Raw genomic sequence first — 27,449 nt, forward strand, 5'->3', positions numbered from 1 at the left:
TTGAGCAGGGACTAGAAGACTCCCAAGGTCCCTCCCAAGTCTGTTATTCTGTTCTATGCATTGAAATTAGCTTGAGTGAGCACTGATTCGGCAATGAAGATCTTTGGCAGCAATCTTTGAACAGTTTTGTATTGGAGAAGCTGTTTTGTATTTCAGTCTACCTTAAGTCTGGTCTTTAAAATGCCAATAACGTCAATAAGCAGCGGTTTTATTTGTACTGGCAGAGCATTTTAAAACTATTTAAACTAGAAAAGTGCTGTGTGAAAGAAGACAGGTTTATGCGGCCGATCTTCCTGTAGACAAACCAAGTTTCCTTCGAATCGATTCGTGATTTGACATTAAGGCGCCTCTGTATAATAATCTTAGCAATAATCACGGAAGTGGTTTGCAACCTCCTATTTTTTAAAAAAAAATCAGCGTAGCTTTTCATCCAAGAGATCATCCTCCATCCAAGTAATCAAATTAATCAAACTATGCAGAATTGATGTATTTCTTTACTTATATGTATAAGGGAAACTGTAAGATTCTCGCAATATCGAATTCAGAAAATTAGGTAAGTATTTTTTTTTAACCTAGTTACCATTACCATCTGGGAGACCGCTCACTTTCGTTTTTGCCGAAACTGCCGACAATGTGCCAATCTCTCCTTTTCCTAATTCTAATTTACATGGCAGACTCGATTTAGTAGCGCCTTCCGCAGCTGGACTGTTTTTAGTCTATATCAGTTGCTAAACGGAGAAGCCAGTGAAGTGACGATGACGGCGACCGTAACGGACGCGTTCAGGTAAATGTTGGTTTCCTGCCGATCGGGGAGCGCAGAATGTTTCCCCTCGTGCCCAAACCGTTCCTCGTTCCGGAGGGTCTTGGGCGCGAGCGCTTGCATTTTGGTATTCTCGCCACTCGCGATCAGGCATTTTTTGGTTTCTGGAAGTTCTCCCCACCTTCAACCTGCTGTATTCAAGTTTAGGACATATCCAGATTGGCAGGATTTATGTATTCCTGCAGTAGTGAAAGAGTACCAATGAAAAAGAATAAGAAATTGGCTTAATTTAAATGTCCTTTTTGAGAGGGGGCTGTTTAAGAATGTCCCCTGCTCCTTCACCAAAACCTTTGCGTGTTTTCCTGTTCCACCGAGTCTAACCCTTCTTTATGGGGCAATTAAAATAGTTTTTTTGTTTTCATTTTTAAGTTATTTCAGTGCCCATATTTCCTCCAGGATCAAAATACATTACAAAAATTAAAGAAATATAAAATAAAGCAATATAACAGTATCTCAAAGACTGTTTGGTCTTGAAATACTTCTTACTTCAGAGATGTCTGGGTGTTTAACTTTTCTAAAAGAAAAAAACTTGGAAAGCTAGATGAATTTCCCCTAGCAAGAGAGATTCAGGGGCTTTAAGAGGCCTTATTTTTAGTTACTTAAATCTTTCTGATTTGGTGATCATGTAATATTGTCAGAAAGTTCATGATTCAGTGTTTCCAATCTTTAGATGATTTCTCCTAGTTCAAACACCAAATAGCTGGGGAGGAAAAAAATGGAACTCTGTAGTACCCTGCCTGCTCAGAGAATCAAAGTCATTGCCTTATTGCCTACTATCACCTTGTGGAATTAGTTATCAGACAGAAATGTAACCACAATACTGTGATTCCTAATTACCAACCCACCAATTTGTTCCCGTAATATCTCATGATTGATTAATTCATCCTTTGCATCTGTCTTCACGCAAAAGAAAAATAGTCCAACTGATCAAAAACAGCACAATAGGATACATAGACAGAATAGGAATGCAAGTCAAAATGGGCAACAGAATGATAAGAGAACACCTATCCATTCTAAATGAATTCAAATCATCAGATGGATTACATTCCAGGATTCTGAAGGTGTTGACAGATGTGGTCTCAAAACTTTCAAGGCTCCTGTAGCATGGGAGAACTGCCAGAGGATTGGAAAAGAACTGATGTCGTTCCAATCTACAAAAAAAGGGGAAAAACTGATTACACAAAACTATGAACCAATCAGCTTGACATCAATACCTGGGAAAATCTTGGAAAAGATAATCAAGCAGTGCATTTGTGAGCATCTAGAAACAATTACTAGAAGCCATCATGGGTTTGTCAAAAACAGATCATGCCAGATCTTTATGTCTTTTTTTGACAAAGTGACTAAATTACTGGAAATGTGTGGACAGTTTATTTAGATTTCAGTAAGCCATTTGTCAAATTGTAAGATAGTGACAATATGGGATAGACAGTACCACCATCAGATGGATTTGCAGTTGGCTGACCAACCACACCCAACAGATAGGTCTCAATGGAATTACATCTACATAGAAGGAAGCATGCAGTCGTGTGCCCAGAGTTCTGTCTTAGGTCCAGTACTCAGCTTATTGATAAATTTAGTATTTTTAGTATTTTGTATTTTATTAATACTTATAGGCCGCCCTTTTCCCTGAGGGGACTCAGGGCGGCTTACATAAAATAAGGGAGGGGGAAATACGAAACAATAAACATAAAAACAATACATAAGAATAAAATAGTACACAACATTCATTCAATATTCGGGAGGGGGCAGGTTGTGATCTTATCCCCAGGCCTGATGAGCTAGCCAGGCCTTAAGGGCTGTGCGGAAGGCCTGGACGGTGGTGAGGGTACGAATCTCCACGGGGAGATCGTTCCAAAGGGTCGGAGCTGCAACTGAAAAGGCTCTCCTCTGTGTAGTTGCCAGTCGACACTGACTGGCAGATGGAATTCGGAGGAGGCCCAATCTATGCGATCTAATCGGTCGCAAGGAGGTAATTGGCAGGAGGCGGTCTCTCAAGTACGCAGATCCACTACCATGAAGGGCTTTGTGAGTGGTAAGTAGCACCTTGAAGCGCACCCGGAGATCAACAGGTAGCCAGCGCAGCTCGCGGAGGATAGGTGTTATGTGGGCGAACCGAGGCGCACCCACAATCACTCGCGCGGCCGCATTCTGGACTAGCTGAAGCCTCCGGATGCTCTTCAAGGGCAGCCCCATGTAGAGCACATTGCAGTATTCCAGCCTAGAGGTCACAAGGGCCCGAGTGACTGTTGTGAGAGCCTCCCGGTTCAGGTAGGGTCGCAACTGGCGTACCAAGCGAACCTGGGCAAATGCCCCCCTGGTCACAGCCGTCAAATGATGGTCGAATGTCAGCTGTGAATCCAGGAGGACTCCCAAGTTGCGAACCCTCTCTGAGGGGTGTAAAATTTGACCCCCCAGCCTGAGTGTTGGAACAGTGGTCGAATTATTGGGAGGGAAACACAACAGCCACTCGGTCTTCTCCGGGTTGAGTACAAGTTTGTTAGCCCTCATCCAGTCCCTAACGGCTTCAAGACCCCGGTTCATCACGTCCACCGCTTCATTGAGTTGGCACGGGGCGGACAGATACAGCTGCGTATCGTCCGCGTATTGATGGTATCTTATCCCGTGCCTCCGAATGATCTCGCCCAGCGGTTTCATGTAGATGTTGAATAGCAGGGGGGATAAGACCGAACCCTGCGGCACCCCATATGTTAGGGGCCTAGGGGTCGATCTCTCCCCCCCAACTAACACCGACTGCGACCTGTCCGAGAGGTAGGAGGAGAACCACCGCAAAACGGTGCCTCCCACCCCCACCTCCCGCAGTCGTCGCAGAAGGATACCATCGAAAGCCGCCGAGAGGTCAAGGAGAACCAGGATGGAGGCATGGCCTCCATCTCTGGCTCTCCAGAGATCATCGGTCAATGCGACCAAAGCGGTTTCTGTGCTGTAACCAGGTCTGAAGCCTGACTGGAAGGGGTCGAGATGACAGGAAAGAAGTGGATCTTATAAAATTTTCAGACAGAATCAAATTGGAGTGAATAGCTAACACTTTAGAAGATAGACTTAAGATTCAAGAGAATCTTGACAGACTAGACTGGGTCCTATCCAACAATATGCAGTTTCATGGTAAGAAAAGTAAAATCCTATGCTAGGCAAAAAAAAAAAAGCAGAGATGTAAAAAAGGCAGTACCTGGCTCAGTAGAATAACTCTGAGAGGGATCTAGGTGTCCTAGTGGACAACCACTTAAGTATGAGCCAGCAGTGTGCTGCAGCTGCCAAACAAGCCAGTGCATGATTGGGTTGCAAGGATAGCATCAAGATCATGAGAAGTGATAGTGCCATTCGGTACTGCACTATTGAGGCCACACTTGATTGCCACATTTCAAAAAAGATGATGAGATCCTGGAAAAAATGCAGAGAAGAGCAATGAAGATAATAAGCGGTCTGGAGGCTAAACTCTGATGAATAGCTAAGAGTACTAAGTATGTCTAGCCTAATGACAAGAATGACTAGGGGTGACATGACAGTTGTCTTCCAGTACTTGAGAGTCTATCATAGAGAAGAGGGGATTGACCTATTCTCTGAAGTGCCTGAGGGCAGCAAGAAGCAATAGGTAGAAGCTTATTAAAGAGAGAACTAAGGTGAAATTTCCAAACAGAGAACAATTAATCAATGGAATGGCTTATCTTCAGAAATTGTGGGTGCTTCTTTACTGGAAGTTTTCCAGTAGAGACTGGACAGCCATTTGTCTGTAATGGTATAATTTGCTCACATAAAGAGGTTTTGACTGTTCTCTGACCCAGCCAGTTGTACTAGATTTTAATGGCCACAGTAGGCAAAAGTTGAGAGAATAGATTGTTAGCCTAATAGGCACAAAAATCTTATTTGCTTCTTTTGGATGCAATAATTGCTATTAATCCCACAAATCTAGTCAGATGGCAGTCCCACAGTTTCTGATGCTTTGGGAATTCAAAATTACTATCCATTTGGGAATGTTATTTTTATCCTAAAATGTTCAACTTGATTTGTCTGTTTCTAAAATGCTTTATGTAAATTTCTATTTGTTTTAGAACTGTAGAACCTTTGGAATATTACAGAAGATTCTTAGTGAGTACAAACTGTATATATCTATATATATTAAAAGTGTTTTTCAAACCTACTCCTTGTATGAAGATAGACATAGAGTATCTGGAGGCTCTCATCACTACCTCCATAGAAGCAGATTGAATTAAAACAGGATTTAATATGACCAGAATAAAGCAAGCTGTATTCAGGATTTTCCCAGTCCCCACAGTCTTTTAATGGCTATTTTCATTGTCAGAACTTCCTCAATAAACAAAAACAAAAAATCCTGTCAAAGGTTTTAGCATTGAAGGTTCAACTTTTGGTTATCAGAGACTGACTTTTTCTTAGCAGGTCTATTTTAATCTGAACATATTTGCATTTGAATCCAAATAATCATACCTTTGTTTTTAGATGAATCCTATCATACCAATTTGCTTGTCAAATCCTGATTTTTTAAAACTCAAATGTATCTACTCTAATGTTATAAGATTAATTATTTATGCTTGATTTGGTGATCCTAATAGAAAGAAAATTGTCGGCCTGATGGAAGGGACCTTGGTGAATTTAGGACCACAACTATCAACATAGGTAAATGCTTTACTATTAAATAACTATTCTTGCTCATAGTTTTCCAAATTAATTGTAGGATATTAGTCTTCAATATGTAGTTGAGTTTGTTTTGAGAAATAATGGGAAGAATAGCATAAAGCGCATATTCTGATTAAGCAAGAATATGGAAAAGAGTCAAGACTAACCACTATGGTTATAGGTTGAAATGATTCATACTAATCACAACCGTGACCCGTCAAAACTGCGGAGGACAAAATCGCGCTCGACGAAAGCGCGCATTTGACGTCATCACAGCGCGATGAAAAAAATTAAAAATTGAAATAAAATTAAAATTAAAGCAAGCCAATTCACATAAAGGTAAGGGTTAGGGTTAGGGTTAGGGTTAGGTTAAGGGTTAGGGTTAGGTTTAGAGCGTTAGGGTTACGTTTAGCGTTAGGTTAAGGGTTAGCGTTAGGTTTAGCGTTAGGTTAAGGGTTACGTTTAGGGTTAGGTTTAGGGTTAGGTTTAGGGTTAGGTTTGGGGGGGTTAGGGTAAGGTTTTCGCTTTATTTTTACATTTTTCGATCACAGCGCGATGTTTTCGTCGCGCTGTGATAATGTCAAATGCGCGCTTTTGTCGAGCGCGATTTTGTCCTCCGCGGTTTTGTGGTGGAACCGTCACAACATCTGGTTTAACTATAGAAATTGGCTCTTCTCAATAAAGGTGGAGATAGTATCCATGAATGGGTTAACACGGTCCATGCTCTGATTATAGACTGTCTGATTATTAATTAATTATCTGCCTATATAACCCGCCTTGTGAGTGGCCCCACCCAGCTTTCCGACTCAGTCCACTCTGGGATGGTTGTGTTATCCACTCCTTTCTTCATCCCATGCTGACTGCTTTTCAACTTCTGTGAGTTCTGGAGACTGCAGTTTGTATTGGTGGTCTGAGATTGTCTGCCACTGGTCTCTGGGCATTGCCCTACAGGCCCAGCCTCTGCTTCTGTAAGGACAATCCTCTTACCTTTAGGGCTTATTCAACAACAGAGGAATCTCGTATTGATAAATCAAGCCTATTCCGCAGCTCTGGCTGCAAGGCTTTGCGCAAGTAAACCGATCGGGTCAGTTCGGCCGAAGTGCTCTGTGTGATTACGATTGGTTTCAGATCCAATATGGCAGCGCCTGTTAGCGGGCATTCACTCACCTGCTGCCTGCGACGTTCCTCACCCTGTGTGTCACTGCCGCATCGCCAGCTGACCCATTAAAGTGAATGAGACTGTCAGTGAGTCAACAGCAGGTCAGAGAAGGAGCCGCTGCGGGACAGAGATGACAGTTGCTCTTTAAAAATTATGATTTAAATTGAGTTGATTTAAATCAAGCCTTTTTACTAGTGATTTAAGCTGACTTGATTTAAATCAAATCCACCCTGAACCACTGGTTTTTATTTTGAATGCATCAATGTAACATTTACATATTTTCTTAAGTAGATTTTATGAAGTTTTTTTTTCTTTCTTTAGGTTCAATTACAACTGCAGATGGCTCTGCACTTTTGAAGTTAGGAAATACTACAGTGATGTGCGGCATAAAAGCAGTAAGTTCATGGATATATATTTTTAAAGTTAATACAGGGAGCCCTCTGTTAATGACCACTTGTTCAGCCCCCATTCAAAATTGCAAAGGTGCTAAATCAGTGATGCTTATAACCAGCCCTCAAAATTCCAACCATCGCATCATCCCCAGAGTCATATGATCATAATCCAGGTGCAACCATCTCACAATTAAACATTTGCAACATCCTGCAGTCACATAAATCACCATTTGTTACCTTCTTGTCAGCTTCCCATTAACAAGTCAATGGAGAAGCCGGCAGAAAAGGTTGTAAGTAGCTTTTTCTCCCAAGGAGCCCCAGTACAGATTATGAAATACCAGGATCTTGTCCTCCTTAATATGTTTGTACTTCAACAGCCCCTCATCAGCCCACACGCATTGCTTGCAGTAACCCTGCGACCTCACTTTGTAGTCCTTGCAAACCATTTGGGATTTGCAACTTCCAGCTGGCTTCCCCATTGATTTTGCTTCTGGAAAGTGGGCAGGAAGACACAAGTCAGTTATGTGAGGCTCTTGATTAATGACTTGAAATTTTCACTTAATGATAGGAAAATAAATTTCTGGGATTGCCATCTCTAAGCAGGATGGTCACTTTTTTTTACTGCATTGGAAATTCAGATCCCAATTACTGTTGGTAAGAGAGAACTACCTATACTATGAGTATCTTTTTGGAAAGATTCTTTTCTTTAGCTCTAATAGGAAATCTTAATCTCTAAAGTACTTTAAAAAATCTTTTGGAGCTTAATCCTCTGCCTATTGCAAGAACAAGTAAGGAAAATATACTAAGGGAAAAGTAATACAGAGAAAAATAAAGGAATATAAAATGGAAAATAAAGGAAAAACTACAATGGAAAGAAAGTAACTTTTCTTCTAAAATAAGGATGCACTAACCAGTATGGCAACTGTAGAAATTTTTAGTGAGATATTCCAAATTCTGATATTGTTAAATATGATATGAAATATTCTTCATACTGAATATATGAAGTAGTAGATTTACCAGTTTACTCACGTCCCTTTGCAGTGTTGCTGGATGATATACTATCTCTATTTCGAGAATTGACTTTTCAGCTATGTTTTATTGTGATGTAGATTTATGTTCCAATAGTTACTTTGTAGTATACGAGAAAGGAAAGCATTTGAGAGAAATCAAAAATGAGCATGCACAAAAGAATTAGTAGGAATTCAGACTTTGTCCTCACTAGTTTTGGCTTGGACAATACCACCAACTTCCTGCCACATTCAGCCTTAGAAACTGAGCTGTGTAACTAATGTATTCAGTTAATATTTTGTTTTAATAAATAATAAAACACATCAAAATTCAGGCAAAATGTGTGTGTTGACTTTACAAGTTGCATATATATTATTTCTAAACCAACTTCTAATTCTTATATTTTGCTCTTCCCCAACTATACATTATGTACAGGAATTTGCAGCACCCACTGTTGAGTCCAGTAACAAGGGATATATCAGTAAGCTTTATTTATTCATTTTTTTCTTCAAATATGACATTACTATCATGCAGATAATATTTATGATTATTTCTCTATTTATATAGTTCCCAATGTAGATCTTCCTCCACTTTGTTCATCAAGATTTCGACCTGGACCTCCATGTGAAGAGGCTCAGGCTGCTAGTCAATTTATTGCTGATATCATTGAAAAGTAAGAAATTTAGACTTCAATATCAGAGTCTTTTGGAGTGGGGCAGCTATAATAAATAGACAGACAGGCAAGCAGCTGGACAGCTCTAAGATTGGTAGGGCAGCTGGGGAAGCTGCCATATGTAGTCTGTAGAGAACATGGGTTGAAAAAGCGGAGAGACAGCACACTGGTTTTCAAGATATTATTATTATCGCAACAACAGAATTGTATCACAGCGGCCAGTTGTTTCGTCGGATTTGGCATTGATTACTAGTCGGGCCCACCCAGGAGCCTAGGACGTCGTAACGTATTTTCGTAATATGCGTGTGGATCCAAGCAGTGCAGTTTTTTGCATTTGACTGATGGTGATTTTGTCAATTTTAAACTTTTAAATGTAATTCCAGTGCTTTTGGAATAGCACCCTGTGTGCCGCTTACCACTGGAATTACCACTGCTGGTTTGTGCCATAATCGTTGAATTTCGATTTTTAAGTCCTGGTATTTCACGATTTTTTCATGTTCCTTCTTGTCGACCCTGCTATCACCTAGTATTGCGATGTCTATGATTGTAACCTTATTTTTCTCAACCAGTGTGATGTCTGGTGTGTTAAGCGCCAGTATTTTGTCCGTTTGAATATGAAAATCCCATAAGATCTTGATCATCTGGTTTTTGGTGACTTTTTCAGGCTTATGTTCCCACCAGTTTGTTGTTGTTTTAATATTATAATTTTTGCACAAATTCCAATGGATCATTTGTGCTACTGAATTGTGCCGCAATTTATAATCAGTCTGCGTGATTTTTTTACAGCAGCTGAGTATGTGATCAACAGTTTCATCAACTTCTTTGCAAAGTCTGCATTTAGCATCATCAGAGGATTTTTCGATTTTGGGCTTAATGGCATTTGTGCGGATAGCTTGTTCTTGCGCAGCCAGGATTAGTGACTCTGTTTCTTTCTTTAATATACCTGTTGTTAACCATAACCAAGTTTTTCACTATCCATTTTATCTTTTATTTTTCCCAGAAATAGGCCATGCAATGCTTTGTTCTGCCAACTCTCCATTCTTGATTTTATCACATTTTTTCTGTATTCTTGTTTCGTCTGTTGGATCTTCAGTAGATTTTTGTTCTTGACTTTCTTTTAAATAATCAGCCAGTGCATGTTTTTCTTCTTCAACTATTTGCTTCACTTGTAATAATCCTGTGCCACCTGATTTTCGGGGCAGGTATAGTCTATCAGTGTCACCACGTGGATGTAAACTGTAGTGCATTGTCATTAGTTTCCTGGTTTTTCGGTCCAAAATGTCCAAATCTGCTTGTGTCCAGTTAACTATACCAGCTGTGTATCTTATAACTGGTATTGCCCAGGTATTCATGGCCTTGATTGTATTTCCACCATTCAATTTAGATTTCAAAATTTTCCTAACTCTGTTGGTGTACTATCTCCTGACAATAGTTTTTACTTCTCCATGTTTGATGTTATCCAACTGCAGAATGCCTAAGTATTTGTAGGCTTCAATTTCGTTGCATTTAATTAGTTGGCCATTGGGCATTCTAATTCCTTCACGTAGTGATTTTGCCCCTTTTTATGGATACAGTGGCATATTTTTCCATGCCAAACTGCATTGAAATATCGGTGCTGAATACTCGGACTGTATTTGTCAGTGATTGGATTTCTAATTTTTGACCTTCCATAGAGTTTCAAATCATCCATATATAATAAATGCGATTTTTTTTCAGCTTCTTTGGCTGTTTGGTAGCCTAATTTCATTTTTTTTTAAAGATTACTGATAGTGGGATCATGGCGATGATGAAGAGAAGAGGCGAAAGTGAATCACCCTGGAAAATTCCTCGCTTGATATTAACCATTCCTTAGTTCTCATTCCCTACTGTCAACTTAGTTCTCCATTGTTTCATCGCCTTTTCAGTAAAGGATGTAATATTTTTGCTAATGCCTTGAAGCCTCTGGAGCGCAAAAAGCGGCCCTATGGATAAACCGGAATTTTAGGAACAGACTTCCAGTTTGCCCTCTGGAGCCTTCAGGGAAGCCTCCTCTCTGATACTCTTAGAGAAGGTGCTGAAGATGCTGGTTCTGCCAGTGGGCCTGGGGAACCCAGAGTGGGATGGAGGCCATTAAATGGCTTGTGTAATCTGCTGTTGCAAGGGGTGATTTTGTTATATTGCACTATATATATTGCACTATATTTATTTGATTCTTTTTGTTAGTTTTTATTGTTTGAAATGTGGTTTTATATTCTGTAAGCCACCTTAAGTCACCATGGGTGAAGAGGCAGCAGTATAAATTCAATAAATAAATAAATAAATAAATAAAGAAAGAAAGAAAGAAAGAAAGAAAGAAAGAAAGAAAGAAAGAAAGAAAGAAAGAAAGAAAGAAAGAAGCCGAATTGGGGATAAATGGAATGTCCTCTTCATTATGCCATTATTTCAGTTCACAGATGATAACGAAAGAAGATCTATGCATTTTAGATGGAAAGGTGAGTAAACATTTTATTCTAAGCATTGTAAGAAGCTGAGATGCTCCTAAACTAAAAATTCCAACGAGATATGAAATATGATTTTATTTTATCCTGCACGCTTTGAAGCAACCTTTGCTTCTAAACAAGGTTGAAGCTGGACTGCAGTTAACACTTTGCTTGCACTGAATATGTTTTGTTGAGCACATTTCAAATGTGGTAAATAGAATCATACACATTAATACAGATGTAAATGTGCAATAGCTGGATAAGGGCATTGCGGTGGTTTGGCATTGTGTAGCTGCTTAAAATATCCTAGAATAACTTCTCATTATTTCATTGCTGCTGCTCTGCTTTGCTTCCTGATGTAGTCAGTATCTTTCCTGCATTGAGGGCAACAATTTGTTTTCTTACTTCTTGAGCATCCATCTTGGTCCATTGGGCCAATTGCTTCTTTGGCTAATTTCCTGTTTTGAACACTGGCAACAGCTTTGATAAACTGGCTAAACCTGATGAGGGGAGCTAATGTGTCTTAAGCCCTTGGTGAGACAGACAACTGCCTATTCCAGCATGTGAAGACAAACTCCAGATTGAGCTGATGAGAACACTGGAAGGACTAATTCTCATGGTCTCTGAAAGTATTATGGAACATGAAGAACAGGACAAGGCACAGAATATATTCTGGTCACCCGCTACGTCTAGTCCCATTTCCAGTTGTTTTGACTGTATCTTGCCACTGGACATAGATGGGAATTGGAAAGAGAGAATGAACAGACACTGCATGCCTCTCCCTCATTTTAATCCATATTATGTGCTAGTCTGAACACCATTATTGTCATCACTCTTTATAAAGTACATGGGTGATAATGAGTGAATGACAGAGCAGTAGATGTGGATACACTAGGAGCTGTGATCATAGATCTGCACACAGGAGACTCAAGTTTAATGGCCAGTTTTTGAGCACACCATCTCTCCAGGGGACTGAGCAGCCCTCTCTAGGAATGTATTCCTCATCTCTGCAGTATGAGGAAAAGGTACTCTAAAACATTGACTACATCCTGGCCAGTTTACCAGGGCTGCAGGATCCCACTTTGGCAGTCAAACACACACAAAATGCAAGTGATGCTGCTTATCATTGGTACTTGGAGCATGTACACACTTCTGAACAACTTGATGGCAGACACACCAGAGAGAAGAACAGCTTTAATTGCCAAAGAAAGATACAACATTGACATTGGAGGCCTGAATGAGATTTGTTTTGCCAATAAAGATCAACTGACTGAAATTGGTGGTAGATACAGTTTTTTTCTGGGACAGTTGTGACTGTGATTATAGTTGCAATGCTGGAATTGGACTTACCTTAAAGAGACATCTTGATTGGAAACTTATTATTCTCTCCAAGGGTGTGAACAACTGGCCCATGACACTGCAACTTCTGCTACAGAATAAAAGTCAAGTCACCCTGATCAGTGCCTATGCCCCCACAATGACCAATTCCGATGAGATGAAAGATGGATACTATGAAGAATTAGATATCCTGCTATCAGCAGTGAGCAGAATCAACAAGCTGATATTGCTCGGCAACTTTTAACACAAGAATAGGATGTGATTCTGCAGCCTGGCACAGAGTCATTGGGAGATATAGAGTAGGCAACTTTAACATTAATGTTCTACTCTTACTGAAGTCCATTGCAGCACATGACCTCCTCAACAGCAATATAATTTTCTGTCTGACTACCTGTAACCGGACCTCCTAGGTGCACTCCCACTCTAAGCATTGGCATTTTAACTGACTACATCGTCAGAAAAAAAGACAGGATATCAGAGTGACCAAACCCATGTGTGTTACTGACTATTGGCTAAATCTCAGGCTCATCTCCAAAATGATGCTCCATATCAGACCCAAGAGAGGACCAGAAGGCCATGAAAAGAATTAACGTAGCCAGGCTGAAGAACCCCAGCAAGGTTTCAGCATTGGATTAGAGACTAAGCTTGCTATCATACATCTTGCTGGCAGTCCTGAGGACAACTGGAAATGTTTTCAGGAATCCTTTTCATTTATCTGCACTGAAAATTCTAGGATTCTCTACTCACCAAGCAGCATGATAATTCAAGGAAAATGATGAGGAGATAAGAGGGTTGTTAAAAAACATCACCTTCATAATGTCCACCAGAACTGTTACCAAGAAAATGGCTTTAACCGTGCATGTAGGATAGTCCAAAATAAGCTGTGTAAAATGCACAATGCCTGATTGAATGCCAAAGCAGAGGAAATACAAGGAAAAGTAACAAGGTAAACAAACATCTAACAGTATGAATATATATCCCCACTTCTATTTAAAACCTAATCGTGAATTCTTCTCTATAATAATCAAAATCTAATTTCAATTAACAATTAAACCTTGCAAAAATTACAATTAAACATTACCAGAAATAATAATTCCTTATTTATATGTCAGAAGTACTAAAATAGATATGCCCATTAAAACCAATTAAATATTTACAAAGCAAAGTATTTTCTTTTTTCTCCCAGCAATCTTTAAATTCCATACATCAAGTTCTAACATCTACTTTCTTCTATCTGTCTTCTCTCAGAGTTCTTGTTACCCTGCAAAGCTTGCAAGTTCTAAAGGCTTTTCAGTCTTGAAGGGGTAATAAAAAGAAAATTAAATTTCAAGATGATCAAAAAATTAAGACTAGGTTGAATTTTGAGTCCTTAAAAAAGGCTACATTAATGGCTCAGAACATGTTAGGCTCTGCAATTCTGAGCTGAATGCGAGCAGCTGCAAAATCCTGTTTCTGCTGTCAATTCATGAAAAAAATCCCCAGCTATCTAGAATACATGAGAGCAATCTTAAGATCTGTCTTTTTAGAGAGAATTACCTGCAGTCTGGATCTCACATCCAGCTGCCTTTCAGCCACTATGTCCTCAGAGCTGAAGAAGCATCTTGGATGAGAAGCGAAACTTCTTAAGAGAAAAACCAGGAAATCCAGTTGCCTCTTGAAAAAGCACCTTTGGGACTACATCCTATGCAAAACACAGAATCTCAATTTGCTCACTAGGAGCATCTCCATGCTGAACGTTTTGAAGGCATCCTCAACTTGACCCATCTATTAATGATGTGGCAATGGACAAGATTCCCCAGTGACATACTAATAGTAGTTGAAGTCACAGAAACTGTGACTGAAGATGCTAGGGCTCTCTACTCAGCAAGCAGCATGACAAAGGCTCGGGCAGACACCATACCTGAAGTGATATACAAAGTTGGTGATCCTGTACTTTTAGAAAAAATCACTGAGTTGTTCCAGTCTTTATGGAAGTAAGGATCCATTTCTCAGTAATGATGCATCCGTTATATACATCTACAAAAAGGGACAATTAGCAAGTATGCAACAACTACGGAAGAATTTTGCTGCTCTGTATTGCAGGAAAAGTCCTTGCAAGAGTTCTGCTAAATCTTCTGGTGGCTAATCTGGAGCTGGGCTTGTTGCAAGAGTTACGGTATGACTTCCACAGATCATGAGTCTATTGACACACTAACTTCAGGAGAAATGTCAGAAGCAGAATTGTGAACTCTATACAACCCTTTGTTGACCTTACATAAGCCTTCGATGCTATGAAACATCAAGGCTTGTAGAGGATCATGTCAAAGCTCAGATGCCCTGCCAAATTCATTCAGATGATAGGTCAGATCCATCAAGGGTAGAAGTGTAGAATCTCAAGACATTCCCAGTCACCAATTGTTTTTAAACGGGTCTGTGTACTTGTAACCACACGGTTCAGCCTGTTAATTGTAATGTTGAATGATGCTGAAATCAGCCTTAATTACAGAATGGATGGGAAGACAATCTGAGGTGACTTTAAACACTATCTAATTTTTAAATTATTTTAATGTTTACCTGTTTTTAATGTTTGTAAGCTGCCCAGAGTTGTTTCTAGACAGGATGGGTGGCACACAAATCTAATACAGATAGTCTTCGACTTACAACCATTCATTGTAGGAAATGACCAGGCTGAGCCCAAGAGAGGGGTAAAATGTGTCTTAAGTCACAAAGCCCACCTTGAACCGCTTGCTTATTTCCCTTGACTGCTAGTTGGTGAGATTCTTGTAGAGAGCTTAAGCTTGCAATAAATCTTTATACTAATTTGAATTGCCTGATTTCCCCTGCATTTGACATTCATTTAGTGTCCATTCAAAATTACAACAGCACTGAAAGAAGTGACTTATGACAATTGTTCACTTACAACTGTTGCAGCATCCCCATGGTTATGTGATCAAAATTCTACCCTATGACAAGCAAAGTCAGTGGGGAAGCCAGGTTCACTTTCCAACCATGTTATTAGCGTAACTGCAGTGATTCACTTAATAACTGTGGCAAGAAAGATTGTAAAATAGGATGAAACTCACTTATCTTTCTCGTTTAGCAAAAAAATAAAATAAAAAAAAATCATGTCACGTACCATACACAGAGCCCAATCACAAAGAAAGGAACTACCCCATTTCAATTACCTTGACAGTATCCACTCTCACATAGTGACCATTTAGAAATCAACTGCAAAATAACAAAGGTAAGTTTTGCTTTTGTAGATTGTGTTCCATTGTATGGGAACATCAAGGAATTAAAATTGAATGTCTACAGAGCTGTTGTGCTCATTGTTCTTTGGTATGCCTGTGAAATGTGGACTGTGTATTAAAGGCAAGCAAAATAGCTTAACCATTTTTACATGTCTAGTCTTTGCAGAATATTAGGCATCAGATGGCTATATGAAATACCAAATACTATGTTCTCTCTAGAGCAGGGGTGTCAAACACACCCCTGGGTGTGGGCCGGATCTGGCCCACAGAGCGCTTAGAACTGGCCTGTGGGGCTGCCCTGGAAACAGAGAAGGACTGGCTTGCAGTGCCTCTGCACTCGGGAGGCCCACTCCATTTTCACTGGCAGCAGGTTGTAGGAGGCTGTTGCAGCTGAAAATGGAGATTGGGAGCCCATTTTTGCTGACAGAGCGCTTGGGCCACTAAAGGCGCCCCCATCACTAGTAACATCAAGTTGGCCACTCCCCCTGGCCACACAAACACCCCACAGTCAAACATAACCCTGATGTGGCCCTCAATGAAATCGAGTTTGACACCCCTGCTCTAGAGCAAATCTGCTATTGATCTATATACTGCTGGAATGCAAGTTCAAACCGAGCCCAGACCTGACGACAGATTATGTTATCCTTAACCTAGATGAAAGCATATCCAAGCAGTTTTTGGGAAATTCTGCTGGAAAACACATGGAGGGCAGAAGAAATAATCCAAAAACAAAATTGCTATATTCATAGGAGGTTGTTCAGCATGTAAAGTAAGGCACACAATGGAAGCACAACATATCTATAAAATACACAACTCTAGAACTATCGGTGCAACAATAGCAAATTACACATTTGTTCAACATGTGCCAGGATATTCTGTGCCCAAATTGGCCCGAACAGTCATTTTTGGGCACACCAAAAATGACTGTTTAGTTTTAATTGGACGATAGTTGTTGAGGTCTTAATGAACAATATTTTTAAAACTTCCTTCCTTCCTTCCTGTATGATTTGGTAATATTGAGCTGTTCTAGTGGTTATGCTCTAGTACGTACATGTATAAATTGGCCATTATTAAATTGACCCCCTTTTTCGCTTTCTGTCATTCGGCTAGAATGAGTGAATCATTTCTGTATTACTGATAACAGATTTCAAACAATGTGATATGAAATAACATGCTGACTTAGACAAATATTTTAAAATAATTTTTTATGCATGTGAAAGCTTTTCCAGTATTTACATCAGCAGGTCTTATTTCTTTAGATTGTATGGGTTCTATATTGTGACATTATATGCTTGGACTATGATGGAAATATTCTCGACGCCTGCATGTGTGCTTTCTTAGCAGCTCTGAAAAATGGTAAGTTATGTTCATATACTTTGAGATTTACTTTAAACTTTAAATACAGTGCAGATTTAGCACTAAATTGGATTGGAGGAAAACAGCAATTGTAATGGCAACCAGGGTTTGACAAATGTACTGGCTTATCTACAGAAGTTAGATGAGGTACGAATCGGTCTGGGATAAAAAGATATCCTACAGTCATTGCTATTTCCCTTATCAATTTTTTTGAACAATTTGCCCAAATGGCCAAATACTCTAAATGTTGTTGTTAGAAAGGACACAATTCACAGGATTGCCTTGTTCTGAATATTTTTAAATCAAAAGCTACTTATTACATTTCTATCACTATATTGTGTTTATTTGAGGATACCTCTATTTTTCTTTATAAAAATGTGCTGTATCAAACAATTTTCCAGTCTTGCTTTTTTCATATCTATTCTTTGTTATTTCAGTGCTTTTGCCTGTTGTTGCAATAAATGCAGAAACTGGTTTGGTGGAAGTTAATTTGAAAGAGAAGAATCCTTTGACTATTAAAAAGCACCCAGTGGCAACATCATTTGTGTTGTTTGAGTAAGTGGAGTATATGTGCAGATTATAATAAACAATACCATGTTACCAGATAACCCCCGATTTGAGCAGCTGTACTAGCAAAAAATACTTGGCTGCTTCTTCCTTTGGGAGCCCTCTAGTACTCCAAAAGAACATGGTGTGAGCAGAGGGAGGGAGATTCACTTAAAAATCCATGAAAATTGTTTCTGCTATCTGGGTATTCCACATTTAGCAACTACAATTGGGACCAGCAATCCAGTCATCAAGTGATGCGGTCGCCAAGTGAAAAATCATGCAAACACTACTGCTTGCAATGTTGTTTTAGCTTTTCTTCCCCCCCCCCCCACTCCCCTGCTCTTTGGAGCATGCACCCTGGTGCTAGGATAATTAGCAAGAAGGGGATTAATCTTTGTATTTACATTCTTTGGAGAGGAAGGGATTACAAGAGACTAAGCAGACACTAAACAAGGAATACATATTGAAAGGAACGCCCTAGCATCAGCTGTATGCCTAGGGTGGCCGCCTGAAGGCCTCTGAAGGCTCCCGAGGGCGAAAAACGGACCAACGGACAAACCGGAAGTTACAATTCCCGAACTTCTGGTTTGTCCGTAGGTCCGTTTTTTGCCCTCCAGAGCCTTCAGGAGGCTTCACTGAAGGCTCCGGAGAGCAAAAAACAACCCTATGAGCAAACCGGAAGTCCACTTCCGGTTTGTCTGTAGGTGTGTATTTCGCCCTCGGGAGCCTCCATGGAAGCTCCTGAGGCCTCCGGAGGGCATTGGGGGGGAGGGGCTGTTTTCACCCTTCCTAGGCTCCTAGAAAGCCTCTGAAGCCTGGGGAGGGCTGGTCGGGTGTGCATACGTGCATGGGGGGAGGGTCGCATGCAAAGTATTGTGTATGGCATGCCCGAGCATGACCCCCTGCGCTCCCTCCGCTTTTGGCACGGGAACCAAAAAAGGTTCACCATCACTGCCCTATACCATTTTAAACAAATGGCTGCCCAATCTCTTCTTAAAAGACTTTCAGTGATGAAGTACCCACAAATTTTGAAAGCAAGTTGTTCCACTGGTTAATTGTTCTCATTGTTGGAAAGTTTCTCCTTAATTCCAGGTTGCTTCTGTCCTTTATTAGTTTTCATCCCTTGTTTTCTCCTTCCTAAGTGTAAAACCTTGCTTTTCACCACATTAAATTTCACTTTATTGGATAGAGCCCATTGTTGAAGTCTGTCAAGATCCATTTGGATCCTGAGCTTGTCTTCTGGTCTTCTTATCTTGTATTCAATTCAGGAAAGTTCTCTGAATGTCATTATAGCATTTATAAATGATGGAAATGGAGAGGAAGAAATAAAAAACACTATATGCATGCACTTAAAATGAAATCTCTCTGAACAGAAAAAATTTATATACATGAAAATGGGTCTATGTCGAATAGTGAGTATGGCTAAGATAGTAGTTGCTCTGATAAACTTCCAGCTGTTTTTCTGAGAGGATCAATTTAATTATTTTTCACTCAGAGTCAGGCACAGATTGAAGAAATCCTTATTGCCTAAATTTCTTTAGAAGTCTTTGAATTAAATTGAAAAAGGCTTCAGCATTGATGCTTATGCCAGCAATAATCCAGGTGGTCTGAATAGTACATAATTGAACAAAGGAACGTGATGATGCTTTTTAATGTTGCTTCTTACATGCACTATTGTCTAATTGAACAGTAAATATATATAATTGTTATGGATTAAAAAAATCGCAGAAAGGTTAAATTTTGGCACATGTGTATATATCTTCAACAGCACACTAGTGGTAGTTGACCCAACTGCAGAAGAAGAAGACTTGGCATCTGGGACTTTAACTATTGTGACTATCGAAGACAACAAACTGTGTTCTGTTCATAAACCAGGTATTAATACTAAATTATTAAGAATTCATATTTTCCAATGTTCTAATTTAGTTTTAATTTTGTAGATGCCATCCAGGAGTATCTAGTCTCTACACCTAATTAAGGGATTACAGGGTCACAAAAAGAATTTTTCAATCATGAGAATGTCCTGTTGAAGTTAATTCTAGTAAAAACATTTGGTTAATTACAAGCATATGGATGTAATTTAATGGGCAATTCAAAAGCTCAGACAGTATTAAATACATTGTATCCTTGTTTTCTGTTTCTTTTTAAGGTGGAAGCACAATATCAGAAGCAAAGCTTCAAGACTGTATCAGTCGGGCAAAAGCACGACATAAAGAAGTACAGAAACTAATGGATAAAATAATAAAAAATGTATAATTAGTAAGAGGTGTATTTACTATTTGTTCATGAAACCATTACCTTAATAAACATACTACATTTATGAAGTTCCATTATTTCACAATATCATTTAATCTTGAAATTTTTGTAACATTTCCAGATGAATAATTTCATTTTAAAACAGTATAGCTTTCTTACAAATTTCAGTCGATTGCTATGCCTCAGGATAGCTACAAATTCAGTTTATTTTTTTAAAAAACATTTTTTAAAAATATTATTATTGAATACATACATCTCTCTCAAATGCAAGTTTCAGGATTTTGATACCAGTGAAGTTTTTTTTCCCCTTTTTACTTTTTGACTGGGTACCTAGATGATGTAGTAGTAGAGCTGCTTATGCTGCTACCGCCATAACCATTTGATGGAGAAAGAACTGTAGTTGTTGTCAAGAAAAAAAGAAAAATGTTTTATTTTTTAAATTTTCATTTTTATCTTTAAAAGAATGAAATAAATAATGCAATATTAAAAACTAATATAAGATTAAAGACTATAATACAGGATTTAATCATTCAGTTAATGATTAACTGAAATAATTTACTTAGATTTTAAATGTTATGGATATCAAGGTATATTAAAATACTCTTAAAGGGCATATCTAGTGCACTAGCCATAGGAATATATGGAATTCAACCAGACTATTTTGTCTCTGTTACAGTAATCCTACTGTTTAAGCACCTAGCTCATCTGTGTTTGATTTCTTTTTGTAAGAATAACAACATAGTAATGGAAACAGAGACTATGTGGCAAACTATGGCCACACAATGTATTTAATGCCCCTAGAGGATCCAAACTATACCTACACAAAATGTAAACTAATTGGATTTCTGTCTATGGAGATTTTCATTCATCTAGGTCATGGTTGTCCCAAAGGCGCTTTTTCAACTAGAGTGCAACTAGATTTCCTTGATTTTCTTTGAAGGAGTTTCCCTTCTCATCCAAGAAGCTTCTTCAGGTTTGGCTGGATGGTGGGGAATGGAAGGATTTATACTCCTTGTAGACAGCTGGTCATTTACATCCTTTTAGAGAGTTGTTGAAGCCACTTGGAGGTTTATCTGTCTCCTCATTTTTGCACGGGAAGACTCCATAAAGCTGGTTCTTCAACACACGTACCTGCTGCTTGAGGTTGGATAAAGTTCCCTACTCCAGTCAAGTTAACAACAGCAGTTTGCTGAACAGATAAAGATTGATCCTGGTTTGGGGATGCTTCCTCAGAACCCTAGCAAAAAAGTTGATGTATCAAAACGTATTTATGATCTGTACAGTTTATTTTCCTTTAGGAAGAAATACATTTCAAAGCATTTCTTAGTTTGATACATAAATAGTGAATTTCACTGAAAACAAAATTTTGTAAATGAGACAGCTTCAGTAATACTTCTTAGTGATTTTACTTTATAGCAGAAACTTTATTTTATTAACTCTGATGGAAACCATACTTAAGTATATACATCATGAATTCTTAGTTTATAAACATACCTCAAACAGAAATTCTTTATTTAACTGTAGTTCAGTTTGTCATCTGTGAATTAATGAGAACTAATGAAGCTGCAACAATGCAGAATATAGTTCTAGAAGGTACTAAAGCTAACACTTAGTCAGAAATAACTCCCCTCCAATATATGCCTAAAGCTGAACTGAAACAGATCCAGATAATTCATTTCCTCCAGGATAATCTAGAGCTGGAGCAAAACCATTGTTTGCACCAACTTGCCCAGAAAATGGAGGGTGAAGTTGGAGTGGAAATATCCAGGATCATTGGGTAGAGTAATCCTGACGAGGCTCAAGGGTTGATTCAGCCTTCCATCCTTCTGAGGTCAGTAAAATAAGGAGCAAGATTGTCGGAGTAATATGCAAATAATGCTTCTATATTGTAAATTACCCAGAGAGTGCTGTGGAGTACTATGTGGTGTTACGTAAGCATAAATGCTGTTATTAAATGCTACTGCATGTGCTACTGAATATATGAACAATGTTAAACAGCCCTTCTATGGAATGTTGTGATATTGGTATGTCAGAAAACATCTGGCTGTCTAAGGATACTATATAACTGCAAGTATGGGAATGCTCCCTGTGGCAACCAACATTCCATGTGAATTGAAATTGCATTATCAGGATTCCAGCCATTATAGAAACTTTCACACATACACAATAGCTTTTCTTGGAAGACAGCTCCACTGTATTGTAGAGATTAACTCCCCAGTGATATCATAAATTTAAATTACCATATTTTTCAGAGTATAAGATGCACCTTTTTCCCTAAAAAAAAAAGAGGCTGAAAATCAACCCTGTCCTTCACCAAAATGGCCGTACATAGCTTGTAGGTGGCTTTCAGAGAGCTCCTGGGAGCTGGGGAGGGCAGAAATGAGCAACAAATGGGCTGTTTTTTGCTCAATTTCCCCCCCGGCCCACAGGAGCACTCTATAAGCTTCCTAATGCCTTTTTGGCAAAAAATGGGCCCATTTTTGCAAAAAAATGGCAGGTTTTTGCTTATTTTTGCCCCCACGGAACACTCTACAAGTGTCCTAAGGGGTATTTATGACCTTTTAAAAAAAACAACGGGTCTGTTTTCACAAAAAATGGGCTGTTTTGGGGAAGTATGCAGAGTGCAAAAACTTTTTTAATTTGCCTCTTCAAAACCTTGGTGCATCTTATACTCCAAAAATACGGTAAAGGAGTCATGTTGATATCTATTGTGTTTCCTAGAAAATAAGACCATGTCTTATTTTCTTTTGATCCATTCAAAAACACGATAGGCTTCTTTTTGGGGTGGGTCTTATTTTAGGGGAAACATGGTACATGCAAACATGAGACAGCATGTATTATTGTTTATTATTTTATTCTTAATGGGTATGCCTACCTGATCTCCCTGTAGCTGAGGACTAGAAGTTGTAGGCAGCTGAGATGAAAACTGGGAGAGTTGTTGCTGCTGCTGCTGCTGCTGCTGGAGAGGATTGAATATCAGTGAGCCACCTGCAAGCTGTTAAAAGTTTAGACAGAAATTAGGTGTTGGGAGGGTTGCATGTGTTACTTGTGATGCACACAAATATATAGAATTTAGAATTCATAACTGTGACCACCCAGTGTCCTTAGTCCCTTTCCATTTCAAGAAAATTGGGACTAATTTTTTTTACACAAAGAAAATCACAGCAAAAAGGAAGCCTAAATCAAAGTAACCAAAGTAGTTTTCCACAGCAAGTATCATTTTATGCAAAAATAGATGTACATGTGCACAGAATCCATATTGCCTACATCAGTGTTTTTCAACCACTGTGCCGCGGCACACTAGTGTGCTGTGACATAGTGTAAGGTGTGCCGTGGGAAAATTACTTTATATATAGTCAATATAGGCACAGAGTTAAATTTTTTTAACATTTTCTAATGGTGGTGTGCCTCGTGATTTTTTTCATGAAAAAAGTGTGCCTTTCCACAAAAAAGGTTGAAAAACACTGGCCTACATCAACTAATTCTATTCTCCATTAGGTAAAACATATGTGTTTACTTCCAACTAGATCAAAGCCTGAAATCTCTGTTACAGCTGGAAGCAGGAGTAAGAGGTGCAAATGCACAAGTGCTGAGCAGAGCTTTTAATCTAGTTTGTTGGATGTCCCATAGAACTAGCTCATCAACTTTTCTTTGTGAAATAGCAGTACTTTGTTTATGGTCCATCTTTTTGCATACAGGGCACTAAAAGTAACAAATACAATTCTATAAAAACAGTTAAAAGCAATTATTTAACTCAACCTGAAAATACACATCAAAAGAGGGATGTATTTCAGTATTTTTTGAAAGCAGAGTTAAGTCTGAGTGTGGTTTTGAAGGAAGCATATGTGAGAGCAACACAGGAAATAGCATTCTCTGTGTCCAAAGTTGTATCTCAGAAAGTAAGAAAATTTTCATTTAGACAGCCCATCTAATAATGAAACTCCAAAGCCATTATAAATATTAAAAGCATTGCCAACATTGTATACAAATCAGCAGCTATATATTTAAGCTTGCTTCTGGATATATTTCAAGGGTAAGCCCATACAGAAAGCAAGGATATAAGAAAAGCATGGATAATTCAATGAGAATCCCAACATTGAAGTCATTGGCATTGGGCAGTCAATAAATTTGAACTAATTAATTAAAATAACAAGGGCAGTGAGATAGTTAGGCAGGGGGATGGTCCCCTAACCCCAGTTGCAAAATCTCCACATTTTTGCAGATTTGAAATAGAGAATTGGCTTTGCAGATTCACAATTTCCTTGTCTCAATGTTTTGCGATGAAATTTTTCCCCCCACATTTTTTCCAACCTCATATCAAGAGAAATATATCCTTCTGTATTTTTGACAGGATATGTTTTACTAATTAGTCAATGGACATAAGGGTGTTTGTATTTACATCTACTGGTAATTTTCCAACTCAATATCTTGAGAAATCATACAGAAAAACAGGCCCAAGTGTATTATCATACCTGTAGAAGATTCAATGGGCGAAGGCCTGGAGCATTTTTTAAACCAAAAGGGACACCTGCTGAGATTAATTTAGATAAGAAAATGTTTTGTTTTTTCCCTTCCTTTTAATTACATCTAAAGTGGAAGTGAACAGTATAACTAACCATTAATATTGACAAAAGCTATTTTGGCTATTTCAACAGAAGTAACTATTTTTTTCCAAAATACCTCCTCTAATGAGAAAGATGTTTTAAATACTAAAATATTCCAACTTCAAAGCTCAGCTTTAAAATTTGGAATATTTTAGTATTTAAAACTCATAAAAAGTTATATGAGCTTTAAAATTTAAGTATAGTTACTTTGCACTGAAACTGTACAATGTATCTTGTTTCAGTAAACTGAACTAAAAAACCTTAATATTTAAATCCTAGCAATGATTCAAGCTTTCAGAGTACTGTAGTTTTTTTCTACTGCCATGTCAGGGTAGAAGGCATATACATGAAACAGAACAGAATTAGCTTATTATATTTATATTACTTCACAAGAAATGCTTACAAATCCTAAATATAATGCTCTTATAATAACTGATTAAAAATAGACCACAAACTGAAAGCATAATAGCAGATAAAACATTCCATAAAATGCTAAAATTATGAAACCATTGTAGCAAGTTAAAATGCTTACATAAATAATTTTAATTTTAAATCAAAAACTTGATTAACAGCAGGTTATTTGGAAGATCAGTGGCACCATATAAATATCAACAGATGATTGAGAAGAAAGTAGAATTACCAGAAACTATACCATGCTATAGAATGAATCCTAGAATTTGTCTGGGTCTGTGTCACTGATTAGAAAATTCAGTTGCATATGCTTACAAAACTTAAAACTCTAAAGGATTACCACTAGGGCAATAATTAAGATGGTGTTAATTGTAAATCAAGTCCAAAATGACCATCACTATGCAATTTACTAGTTAATAACCTTCTAGATTCTTTTTCCAAGTTGCACTTTCAATAGGCTTCATCATCATCATCCCATTTCAGCATGTCTGATTTTCATACTGACCTGGCTGAGAGTTATGCTGCATTGCAGCAGGGAGTGCATTTGGCATCAGATTTCCTGAAGGTAAAATATTACTCAGGTTTATACCTGCAGGGGGGAGTGCACCAGTACTACCCCCCAACATGGGATTTGAACCACTCATTAATGTTTGTGTTCCACTGTACAAAAGGAATAGGTAAGAATTAGACTAACATGGCATGAAATACTAATGCAGTTTTACTAATCAAGTTACAACAAAATCTTTCCTTGTATTCCATCCAAAGCTATCTAGACCATTTCTAAACAACATAACATGTGAACAGTACTCAAGGAATGAATAGAATGCCAGATGCTCTCTTTATTCTTAATTCTAACTCCAATGATGGTAAGAATGGAGGACAGATTACCCATACACAGAAATAATACAATAATAAAAATACTAGTCTCAACCAGTTTTCTAAAATTTATTCTAAAAGTTAACTTTTTGTATGTTCTCATAATTATGATCAACTAATGTTTAAGAACATGTAATGAAATAAATGCACTAAAATATGTTACATTTCATTAATTGGTTAACCCATCTCAAGTTCATCACTCATCAGTTGGCTCACAGCAACATGGAACATGGTGGAAAGTAACTCTAAACTATAAAATAACCAACTTACCACACAGAGCCCACTACATTGATGAAGTTAAGTCCTGCAGTGTTTGTCATGACCTGGTTGGAAGATGTTCCTGTAGTAACGGAAGTTACCATGGTGGAAAGAGGAATGGTCATTACAGGCAATGCCTGGCCCAGAGACATTTGCTGTTGAGCAAACGGGGTAAGCAAAGTGGGCTGAGGGGTGAAGCCTGAATCTTGGGGAGTAAGGGTAATCAGAGATGAGCTCTGAGCATCAGGGTGTGGGGTCGATGAAAGGGTGTTGGTTGGAGTAGGAGTAGTTGGCTTAGGAGTTCCAGACCCTGCTCATTGAGAAAAATAAAAAGCACTCGTTTGTTATAAAAGGCCAGTCCTTTTTTAAAACTAAGGTTAGTGGACTCTTACTTAGCTTGATATTTTACTCCACCTTAAAACACCACCACCAGCCCAGCCAATTCTGTTAATAATTGCGTTTTTGATGAATGAAGCCAATGGACAAAAATGTCACTATGCTTAATCTGCAACTCCAGTTCTATTTATTCCATTAAATCATTCTAACATTGTTGACACATTTACATCACTCCTCTGCTATTAAATATCTCATGTCAATTTCAGTATTTAAAGTATTAAAATGCTATTAACAATAAATGAGTCATCTAACATAGTAACATGTAAATCTCTAACATCTGCATAATAATGTAACATTAGAAAAGCAGCTTGAATAAAAATATGGATAGTGAAAAAGAAAATACAAATAATTATCCATCACTGATTTCCTTAACTTGCAGACAGAAAGAAAGCAACGATCAATGATTTCATTTAAAATGTAAAATTGGCATGAATCAATGGAATTAAAACAATCCAAAAGTTCTAAAGCTATTTTTTTAAGCATTCATGTTTTGCAGAAAGAAAAAAAATGTGAATGTCTAAAAGCTGGGGACCAAGTATACTACAACACTTACACATCTATAAAAAAGAACTCTCCTACAAGTTGAGTTTGGTTCCTCATGAATATGTGGACATGCCAATGTAATTTTCTTGACATTGCCTTCTTCCAGGAAACTATTTTGACTTCCAATCTAGTCCCTGGGATTTAGCAGCAACATACAGTATAAGGAGTGGAATGAAAATTAGTTGAATCAGATAGTTGGGAATACTTATCAAAGCTCCTTTTATGTTTCTTTGTGCAAAACTGGAAGGCATAAAAATGGCATCTGTTAAGCCTCCTTCTGACAATTTTAGATTATGCAACATGCAAATCACAGGACTACATTATGTGGCAGACAAAGAATTGAATAGACAAATGTTTAAAAGATACTCTAAGGCAGGGGTGTCAAACTTGTGGCATCACGTGACATATCGTGACTTTCCCCCCCTTTGCTAAACTGGGCGTGGACGTGGCCAGCACGTGACATATCCA

At 38.3% G+C, this 27,449-nt stretch overlaps 2 protein-coding genes across 21 annotated transcripts in view; one reads left to right on the forward strand and one right to left on the reverse strand.

Annotated features, from left to right (window-relative positions):
• The first annotated feature begins 48 nt into the window (after positions 1-48).
• Positions 49-19,957, forward strand: EXOSC8 (exosome component 8). 2 transcript variants are annotated; one of them, XM_014057805.2, is made up of 12 exons: positions 49-162; positions 675-784; positions 4,891-4,927; positions 5,410-5,473; positions 6,954-7,027; positions 8,468-8,513; positions 8,600-8,705; positions 11,131-11,176; positions 16,992-17,088; positions 17,526-17,643; positions 19,406-19,512; positions 19,787-19,957. In XM_014057805.2, exons 2-12 carry the CDS (start codon positions 756-758, stop codon positions 19,891-19,893), a joined length of 831 nt encoding a protein of 276 aa, XP_013913280.1. In that variant the 5' UTR covers positions 49-162; positions 675-755; the 3' UTR covers positions 19,894-19,957. The 2 variants fall into 2 exon arrangements, with proteins under 2 accessions (XP_013913280.1, XP_013913279.1); XM_014057804.2 differs by lacking the exon at positions 49-162 and having other exon boundaries at positions 577-784.
• A 5-nt stretch (positions 19,958-19,962) lies between these two features.
• The window catches only part of SUPT20H (SPT20 homolog, SAGA complex component), a 39,044-nt gene continuing 31,557 nt past the window's right edge, over positions 19,963-27,449 (reverse strand). For 5 of the 19 annotated variants that reach the window (XM_087716553.1, XM_087716549.1, XM_087716546.1 and 2 more), the window contains 6 exons: positions 26,055-26,352; positions 25,414-25,568; positions 24,366-24,424; positions 22,769-22,888; positions 21,025-21,130; positions 19,963-20,287 (listed from right to left, as the gene is read on the reverse strand). In XM_087716553.1, the coding sequence (XP_087572679.1) occupies positions 20,205-20,287; positions 21,025-21,130; positions 22,769-22,888; positions 24,366-24,424; positions 25,414-25,568; positions 26,055-26,352 (821 nt within the window). In that variant the 3' untranslated portion in view covers positions 19,963-20,204. Of the gene's footprint in view, positions 20,288-20,714; positions 21,131-22,768; positions 22,889-24,365; positions 24,425-25,413; positions 25,569-26,054; positions 26,353-27,449 lie in introns of those variants that run through there. The other 14 variants (XM_087716560.1, XM_087716550.1, XM_087716561.1 and 11 more) reach the window with 11 other exon arrangements.

This window comes from Thamnophis sirtalis, unplaced genomic scaffold (genome assembly GCF_051295495.1).
Source record: "Thamnophis sirtalis isolate CommonGarterSnake01/CBP01778 unplaced genomic scaffold, rThaSir2_p1.2 scaffold_5, whole genome shotgun sequence".
In the NCBI taxonomy this organism is placed as follows: Eukaryota; Metazoa; Chordata; class Lepidosauria; order Squamata; family Natricidae; genus Thamnophis; species Thamnophis sirtalis.